General features: G+C 56.2%; 1 protein-coding gene across 1 annotated transcript; it reads right to left on the reverse strand.

The window, feature by feature from the left end:
* On the reverse strand, nucleotides 1-7454 carry ZP3 (zona pellucida glycoprotein 3). The gene is made up of 8 exons (XM_004448277.1): nucleotides 7149-7454; nucleotides 5330-5448; nucleotides 4324-4427; nucleotides 4069-4246; nucleotides 3842-3959; nucleotides 861-952; nucleotides 589-725; nucleotides 1-224 (listed from the first exon to the last, which is right to left on the reverse strand). Exons 1-8 carry the CDS (start codon nucleotides 7452-7454, stop codon nucleotides 1-3), a joined length of 1278 nt encoding a protein of 425 aa, XP_004448334.1.
* Nucleotides 7455-9247: the final 1793 nt, after the last annotated feature.

The following is a 9247-nucleotide window of genomic DNA, read 5'->3' on the forward strand; positions in this document are numbered from 1 at the left end:
TTATTGGGAAGCAGACACAGGGTACACCACAGGGTGGGAAGCAGCCTGGCGCCCTTTGGCCAGACCCAGGACAACAGCAGCCAGGGTCAAGGCTGCCAGCATGGCCAGGCCTAAAGCCAAGGCCACGGAGGTATGAACAGAAGGGGTCCACCCCTGCGTGCTGTGGTCAGCAGCCTTGCCCAGGAAGACCAGTGGCCCCACGGTGACGTCTACTTCTTCTGTCACTGTGAAAGGAAGACATCCAGGGGTCACTTTCACGCCTCACCCCTGCTCCAGCAATCGACCCCAGTGGGCTGAGCCAGGCTGTCCTATCGCAGCCTTGTCCTCCCCTGTGCCTGTCGTCTCAGGGGAGCCCCAGGAAAATTCACAGCAGAGCTGGCCCGACAGCCCAGGGTGGGGGGGGGGGTACAGCCCCTACTTAGCCCCAAGTTTTCTGCTTCCAGAGGCAGAAACCACACCTCCCTCGGGGCAAGCAGCCTGAATGGGGAGCAAGGGAGAGGAGGCAGCAGCACTCGTTTGCCCCCGAAGTGAACCCGGTACCCTGTATCCACGGGAAGATCCTTGTCCTGGGGCCGCCCTAAGACATACCGTGCCTGGGGCTCCGGGCAGATTTCTGCCTCTGGCTTACAGGAACGGAGGGCAGCCTCCTGGGGGAGCCTGGACTACCACAGTCACCCCTATTACAGCAGGCACAGATGTCAACAGGACCTTCTACTGGGGACCAGCTGGAAGGCAAGGGGAAAAGGCTGCTTAGGCCAGATTCGTTGCCTGCAGGAAGCAGTCTAATCAAATGTCTATAGGAAGAAACAGGTATCCTGATTTGGGGTGGCCAGTTAGGGTTCTGCCCCCCATCTCCTCACCTGTTGGAGGACTTGCTGAAGGAACAGGCTTTATTTTGTTCATCCGGGGCTTGGTCAGCAGGACTGACCTTCAGGTGGCAGGTGATATATACCTTAAAGTAATAGCAGCTATTACTAGGCCATGCTGATGAGGTGAACAAGCCAGTTATGTCCCCCTTAACCCTTTTGAAGGGAGGGGGAAAGCATTTTAGAGAAAGGGCAATAGAAGTTCAGAAGTTAATATCTCAAAATGGCAGAGCAAATGGTAAATATGATCCTAGATTGGAACTCATGGTCTTTATTCCCCCAGTCTTCCCCAAACTTGTCCTTTCACTCAGCATGCCCTACCCCAGGCCCACTGAGTCAACCTCAGGGAGACCTGGAGACTCGGCATTGTTAGGTCCCCTAGGGCTCCAAGCCTGCAGCCTATCACCACAAGCCCCTTTCCTCCTCTCAGGAGTTGTCACTGGGTATTGCCCCATCTTTCAGTTGGGGAAAGAAAACAAGTTTTTGTAACCCGAGGTCCTTTGACACCCTAGGTCTCTTCTAGCATCTTCGGGGTTCTCATTTCAGATTTAGAGTCAGCTCTCTGGCTATTCCTGGACCAGCTGCCCTGAGCTTTTCTTCCTCAGAAGTTATTTCCTATATCAATCATGACATGAGGACCAGAAATTGACACCTGACTGGTAACCGGCCCTAACCTGGCACAGCCCCGACCTCTGGGAACTACTATTTGAGGTCCTTGTTCAGCAAGTAAAAAAATAAAACAAAATAAAAAGCACGAACATCTGTTGGGAGCCAAAGTCTCTTCGCTTAGCTGAGTTGTCAATTGCCCTTCAAGTTCATTACCTCCTTATCCCCAAGGGGCTGACATCATATCCTACTACCTAGAGCAGGAGTCACTGACCAATCCAGGGCTCAGGTCCACCCTGGTGAAAAGGCATCTCTAGGTCAGAGCCCCCTTCAGACAGGTAGGGTGTCAATACCTCCCTGCCCCACTCTTCCAGGGCTTCTAGCTGAAGCTTTCTGCAGAGCCACAAGCCTTGGCCACCACCTAGTGGCCGAGTGCATCAGCAAAGAGCCATTTCAGAACTTTGAAGTTACTCAAGTTCTCCAGGCTTTTTACCCAGCCCAGGGCACCTGTCTTCTCTATAGCTCTTGCTCCATCCTTCTATCCACCCAACACTAGGTCTTCCAGGTCCTTCAGAGTCCCTATTCCAGGAAGGGGAGCTGCTTTTATCCTTAGAACCAGAAGAATGTACTAGGAAGAAGCTAACTGGAACCTAAAATTCCAGAGTGGTTTCCTTCTAGCCCTTGGATAAGGTTGTTCCTTCTCCCATGTACCATGGGCCATAGTCTGCCAAATAATCCTTTAAGGAGAAGCTGTCCAAAGCTCAGGCTACTTTCTATTGGTCAGCATTGCCCTATAGTCTCTTGGTTATCCCCTTCCCTAGAGATGTACATACCAGCTGAGTTGTCACCCATACTGATGGCCACCATCTGCATTTGACCTTATTCTCATCCACCATCCTGCTAGGCTACCCCTGGAGTCAACCTTGACTCCTTACCCCAAAGGAGGTCTTTTACCCTAAGATCCCTAAGAAACTTTCCTGGAGACCAGGGCTTCTTCAAGTTCATTCTCCTTTACTACCCACCCCCATCCACACCAGGATCTGCTCTTGGAAGCTTCAGGCCATATCAGTGCTTTCTATTCTTGCCCCTTCTTTTCCCCTCATGCTATCTACCAATCTGCGAATTACTTCAATATTCATAGCAAGGCTGCTGGGCTAGGTAAGATAATGTAGTCTTCTAGAGATTTGCACTGCTCACCCTTGATGGTTTGCAAACCTGGTTCTGTCCTGTCATTTGGGAGCTTAAGATGGCTTTTGATGCCTTTCAGGAAGACAAGATGGACTGATGATAGCAGTAAGATGTTGGAACCCAAGTGGTAGGCTGATAGATGTGAAGTTGGAAGAATTATTACCATAGACATGCTTGAAACTTTTCATAATAAAATGTTAGTAGGTAATGCCAAGTCAAATTAAGTAAGAATATCTGGGTATTTTTATGTTCTTTCCAGGTGACTAATAGAGTGAAAATTGGAAACCCCTGCTTTAGTCACTTCTTTTCAGCCAGCTATTCTAAACCTCACATCCCTGTTCCCATCTCAGGGAGCCCATCCAACCCATCTTGGTGTTTACTCATAAGATTCTACCAGCACTTTCTGGCTAGAGGCCAGTCCTCCATACCTGTGCTTCCCAACTCATCCCTCCCTGCCTCTGCCACCAGGAGAAGTCCATGTCTTCAGCTTGGACTTCAGTGGTTCTCAAGGTCTTCCCAGACCAGGAGTATCAGCTGCTTCTGGATACTTATTAGTAATGCAACCCTCAGCCCTTCCAGGCCTACTGAGTCAAACCCTAGGACTGGTGCTCAACGAGCCCTCCAGGTGATGCTATTACACCCATTCAGGTTGCAGACTCACTGGTTTATCCCAGAGTCAAGTTCAAGAGGCTGCCCTATTATATTCTTCATACCCACTCTTCTTGCCCTTCAAGAAAGCTGATACCTGTTTGTTGACCGCTTCACTCACCCATTATTTCTGGGTCCTGGCCCAGATGACCTTGGCAAGAACAAGGTCAGTGATGTTCTCCCCAAATCCAGTCGCTTTGATCCTCACATAGAGCTGTTAGCTAAACCTCCTGGGTTCTTACTCTAGTCCCTCCCTCCCCCAAACCCCTCCCTCCCCCCAGCCCCTAACTTCCTGTCATCTTTCTTGGGTTTTCTACCCATCTCAAGCATCTGGGTTGACCCATGCCATCTCCTGACCTCACTCAAGCCCTTGGCTTTATTTGCTTGGTTTATTATTGAGTTACTAGGACAGGGACAGAGAAACTAAGTCACTTGTTTGAGGGGAAAGCTAGAGAGCGCTATAAGTAGGATCTTAAGCCTGATCAGGCTGACCCAAGATTTCAGTCTTATCACAGGTTACTGAGAGCCATTACCGTATTTCTGGAGTCGTTAGCGAAGTGGAACACATCCACTGTGAACTGGAGGGTATCTGGCCTGGGTCTGGGGGCTTTGAATGCAGAAGAGGCATCAGAGAGACCATCCACGAGACAACTGTGAGGAGAACAAGTGATCAGGCTGTTAGAGGCTGCACGAGGTGGCCATGGGGCTACCAGGAGCCCCTTGTTCTCCGAGCTCTCTAAGAGGGCAGCCCAGCCCTCACCCGTGGAAGTCCACGATGTTGTGATGAGGGGAGGCAGTCCAGTCTGGGGTCGCCGTGGCCACACAGTGGTCCACGAACAGTCGCAGTGGCCTGTGGCTGCCAGTGCGGACTTCCGCCTGGAGGTGGGCCGTCTCCCCTAGCTGGAAGAGGGGGCCCTTCTTCCTGGTGCTCCAGTCCTCTGAAAGGCAGAGTCGGGGTTAGAGACCTCCCAGGGGGCTTCCCAGGCCAGCCCCAGCCCCAGCCCTCCTGACTTACCCTCCATCAGGTGCAGGGAGAAAACCAGCTTCTCCTCTGAAGACATCGTGGTCCTGAAGGGCACCCAGGTGGGCAGGATGGCCTGGCTGCTCACATTGCCCTGCCTGGGAGAGGAGCCACAGCAGCTGCCCACCCCTGCCCTAGGGCCCGCCCCCTCTGGCGGCGTGGTGGGGATCTTGTTTCCACCCCCTTGCAGAGCCCTCAGCTCTGGCCCAGCCCAAGGCAGCTAGACAGTGACTGAAAGGCTGGTCCTGCCCCTTCACCCTCCTGAACCTCTATTCCATCTGCAGGTGGGCCATCGTCCCACCTGTGCTGACAGCTGGGCTGGAGTGGGAAGACTGTTCTAGCTGAAGTTTAAGTTTGGTTTCCAGGCCCAGTTCTGCTGCTTGTTGATCTCAACCGAGAGGCTCAGGTGGGGGTTTGAGGCGGCCAACCCTGCTCTGAACCCCTCAGGAAACTTGAGGTGAGTTAATGATAGGTAAGGAAGTCCTGCAGGTGAGTGCTGATCGGCCTTTGATTCTTGAGAACCCAGCTGGAGCCTGGGCCTGTACCAGTGACCAGGTCCCTGTCCTGCCGGCCCCAGAAGGTCTCACGGAAGGGTCTATGCAGTTTCTACCGATCACAGGACCTTGGGTACCTGGAGCCAGGTTAAAGTACCTGTCCCAGGGCAGGCCTCCCCAGCACTGGCCCCAGCCAGAAGCCGACAGCATCCTCAGAGGTCACTCCCAGGCACGGCCGCTCCGAGGTCGGAGACCATCGTCCCAGGAGGCCCAGGCCCCACGAGGGCAGCCAGGCACCTGGCCTTGGCAGGGGAGCAGCTGGACAGCCACGCCCCAGGTGCACTCTTCAGAGGGTCAGGCCAGACTCATCAGGCCCCACCTGCTCCCAGGGCCAGGGGCGGTAACTGCAGCCTCGAGCACCTCCACCTGCTGGCACCCTCGCTGCAGGGTGCTGAAGCAGGCTGACCCCCTCACCTGCTGCCGGGGCCAGCCCCACCCGCACTGACCTGGGGTAGTGGCACTCGATGGGAACCTCGGCGTAGTTGGTCCTCAGGATGGACAGGTTTCCCACGGGCCGGGGGTTGTGGACCAGGAAGGTGCTGTACACCAGGGCGTCGTCAGTCACCTGGAGGGAAGACTGGGTCACCCTCGCCGGCCTCGAGTGCCCAAGGGGCACCTGATGGGGGCCAGGAAGAGCCAGGCTCTGGAATCACACCCAGCTTGGCCAGTGACCCCCGTGAGAGCCTGGACGGGTTCCCTCTTGACACCCCAGTTTCCTGGGCTCTGAAATGAGGTGCCTAGGCCGACCACCAAGCAGTCCCCCATAACGAGACACATTGAGACCCACCCTTCCCTCCTCATGCTACCTGCTTCTCACCTGGGGGTGGGACAGGAGGTGGGCCTCCCTCCACCCCCAATAGACACAGCTTTCTTTTTCTAGGGGAGGCTGGGGGCCAAGGAAGCCTCTGCAGAAGCTGGACTGTTCCAGGAACAGGAACTCATGGTAAGTTACTGTTTATGTCCCCCTCTTTCCGGCTTATTCTCAAGCCCGTTTCCGGAAGGGAAGCTGGTGTCCTGGTCGCCGAGGCAGGAAAAGCACAGGCACCTGCTCCCGGGGCAGCTGGCACCTCCCAAAGGGCCGCAGAGCAGAACACCTGGGGCCCAGGTGCTGCCTGGTTCGGCCCCAGTTGACTGCCTGCAGGAGAGAGACCAGTGCCCCAAACAGGCCCGAGGCACCGTTTTTGGGGGGTGCGGTACAGAGCAAACACGTGGAGCCCCTTCTCCAAAAGTCCAGACCTCCAGACGGTGACAGCAGAGCTTTAAAGGGAGCTGGGGCCCTGGGTGGCGGCACAGGTGACGGGCCCTGAAGCCAGCCCAGGTGCTTCTTGCCAGGCAGGACTCTGCACACTGGGGTGTGCCTGGGACCAGTGCTGCCATCTGGCTCCCACCCCATGCTGACGTAACTGATCTGGGTGCAGCCTGGACGTCAGGAGCTTTAAAATCTCCCCAGGTAACCCTAGAGCACAGCCAAGCATACGCGTGACTAAGCTCGAATAATTCCTCAAACGATTCCTGCAGCCCTCTGGCCTCTCTCCCTGCCCAGGAAAGCCAGAGCCGTGAGTCTTCAGGGCCACGGGAAGTCTTGCTGGAAGGCCCAGCCCTGGGATCTGAGCATCAGTTTCCCCACTGATTGGGGCAGGGTCTGCCCAGTAAGCCCCTCTCACCCAGAGCTCCATCCAGGGCCCTGAACTAAGATCCGTAAGCTTAGCATGACACCCCACCACCCCACATTTTTTCTTCTTTTGGAGGCACCACCGATTGAACCGGGGATTGCCGGCGCTCAGTACTGAGCTACACCCGCTCTGCTCCCAGCACGACTTTCAGTTGAGGCTTCCGTTTGCTCAACCTGAGCGAGGCAGGCCAAGCTGGTGTGAGTTCTGGGCTTTCTGAAGTGTCAGTCTCTCTCAAGTTCCTAGAGCCCCAAGCAAGCGCCTGGGCTAGCCAATCACACATGCACCCACAGCCCTCCGTGTAGACCCGTCTCTCCCGGATCCCCTCCAGGGGTCTCCCAAATCCTTCCAAGGAATCGGGGTGGGGTACCTCCTCTGACCCAAAGCGCTGTCCCCTCTGGGCCCCACCCACCTGATTTTCGGTAGTGAAAGCAGGTGCCTCCTCCGTCCCGTGCCGCCAGCTTCAGGACCCAGTTCTACATCCTTGCCCCACCCACCCACCGTGCACCTGCCCCCGCTGCCGTTCCCCCCAGCTCTGCAGCTGCCCCCCCCGCACAGCCGCGCCCAGGGAGGGGGCTCCGCGCCCCAGCCTCACCTGCACCCTGTTGCCGCACTCGTGCAGCCCGACCGCAAACCTGATCGCGTCCCCCGTGTCCCCCGAGCCCTGGGGGCGGCACGACTCGCTGCCCAGAGTGAGGTCGGCAGGCCTGATGAGCTTCCCGGTGCCAAAAAGGTCTTTGCTGACAGTGACCAGCAGCTGGGACTCCAGACACTGCACCTGCACGGGAGGCGCCGGGGAGCGGTGGGCTCCGTCCTGAGAGAGCCAGAGGGGCAGGGGAGAGCCCAGCTCCGTGCCTCCCCAGAGCAGGAAGCAGACGAAAAGCCCGTGGCTCAGCTCCATGGCCACCTCCAAAGTCACCCCAGTGGAGTGCCGGGCAGCCCCCAGCCACCCATCTTATACCCCTGGGGTGATGGCCCAGTCCCACCTGGGCGCCCACCTGACGGCCTTCCCCGGCCAATCGGCTGCCAGGCCCTCACTGCTCGGAGTGGCCCCTGGTCCGGCAGAAGCAGCCTCACCTGAGAGCTTGTTAGACCTGCACCCTCGCAGCCCCCTTCAGACCAAATGAATGGGCATGTGGTTTCCAGCACTCTCCCCAAGTGATCTGTATTACTTGCAAGTTGGAGGTCATCATTGCTGACCCCTTCCCGACCCCCACGCAGCATGTCCAGCCCTTCACTGGCCCTGCTCTCGGGAACCTTGCTTGGCCAGAGACCAGGACAAAGACCTGGACTGAAGGTGGGGAGAATCTCATCCGAGACGGGGCGCTCCTTCAAAGCGAGAGATCCGGGAGGGGATGGCAATTAAGAGAAGAGGAATTTACAGGGACAGGGGAGGGGCGGCCCCTCCAGGCGGCCGGGGAGCAGGGCCATAGGAAGGGGGAGGCACTGGGTGGGCTTGGGGGCGGTACCCAAGGGCTCAGAGTTGCTGAAGCATCAGGTCTGGGTGGAGAAGGAGGAAAAGTGGTAGTTTAGGAGGCTGGGCAGGGCGGGGTAGAGAGTGGGGAGGAGAGGCAGGGCAGGACCATTAGGTGCTGTGCCGAGACGGTGAGGGTGCTGTGACTACATGATGAGGCCGCTGTGCCTAGATGGTGAAGGTGCTATGCCGAGGTGTCGGACATGGCCCTCTGTGAGGGAGGACATGGAGGGGTGCTGAAGTGGGTGAGTGATCTGGTCAGCCCAGGCTGCTGCTGACAACAGTCAGGAGGCTGCTGCACCAGTCCTGGCAGGAGAGGGACTGACAGACTGAGCTTTTCCCCATGGTCTTCTCTTTGACAGGCATGGGTGAAACTTTTTTAGGAAGAGGGGAAGAATACAAAATTCACTCAATCAATTCCTAGGGAAAGAAATGTGTATTTGTCAGCAAATGCTTGCTCATAAACTAATTTGAGCCCCAGATTGAAGTAGCCTAAACATTCTTGGGATTTCTTGGTTTGTTTTTTTTTTTTTTTAAAGATTCATTATTTTTATTTATCCCCCCCCCCTTGCGGCTTGTTTTTTGCTGTCTGTTCTCTGTGTCCATTCGCTGCGTGTTTTTTCTGTGTCTGCTTTTCTCCCTTTGTTGCGTCAGCTCTCCGCAAGTGCAGGCCAGCTTGCCTTCACAAGGAGGCCCTGGGACCTCCCAAATGGTAGACAGGAGCCCAACTGATTGAGCCACAGCCGCTTCCCTCTTGGTTTGTTTTTAATACTCTGGTTTATTTCAAGGAAATGAAATAAATCACGGCAGGAGATTGCCCTCACCACTTCCTTTGATGACCTACAAGGTGGGCTGGGGGCAGCCAGCAGAGAGAGCCAGTTGAGCGGCAGAGCTCAGGCACCGAGCCCAGCTGGGGGGCCCACCCCTTGGGGAAACCCTGCCCGCTGGGACTGCTTGGCAGCCAGGCCTGGAGGGAGGGGGCCAGCTGTGGCCTGAGGTCCCTGAGGGACCCCTAGCTGGGAAGACCAAGTCCTAGAGTGGGGAAGGTGCTTCTCCACGCTTGTTACTCACACCTGTACCTGCTGCCCTAGAATAGGGTGGGGCAGGTGGGAACCGGAGAACAGGGCCTCCCTGCAGCTTCCAGCCTAACCTCTCTCCCTCGTACGGGTCTGACAGTGGTTGACAGGGAAAGTCTAAGGTCGTGAATATTACTAGAAGAA

Source organism: Dasypus novemcinctus, chromosome 23, assembly GCF_030445035.2.
Source record: "Dasypus novemcinctus isolate mDasNov1 chromosome 23, mDasNov1.1.hap2, whole genome shotgun sequence".
Classification (NCBI taxonomy): Eukaryota; Metazoa; Chordata; class Mammalia; order Cingulata; family Dasypodidae; genus Dasypus; species Dasypus novemcinctus.

Coding starts and splice junctions, on each gene's coding strand:
- ZP3 (XM_004448277.1), bottom strand. CDS start 7,454: ATGGAGCTGAGCCACGGGCTTTTCGTCTGCTTCCTGCTCTGGGGAGGC. Junction 5,449..7,148: donor AGTGCGGCAACAGGGTGCAG/GTGAGGCTGGGG, acceptor TCTTCCCTCCAG/GTGACTGACGACGCCCTGGT. Junction 4,247..4,323: donor CTCCCTGCACCTGATGGAGG/GTAAGTCAGGAG, acceptor TCTGCCTTTCAG/AGGACTGGAGCACCAGGAAG.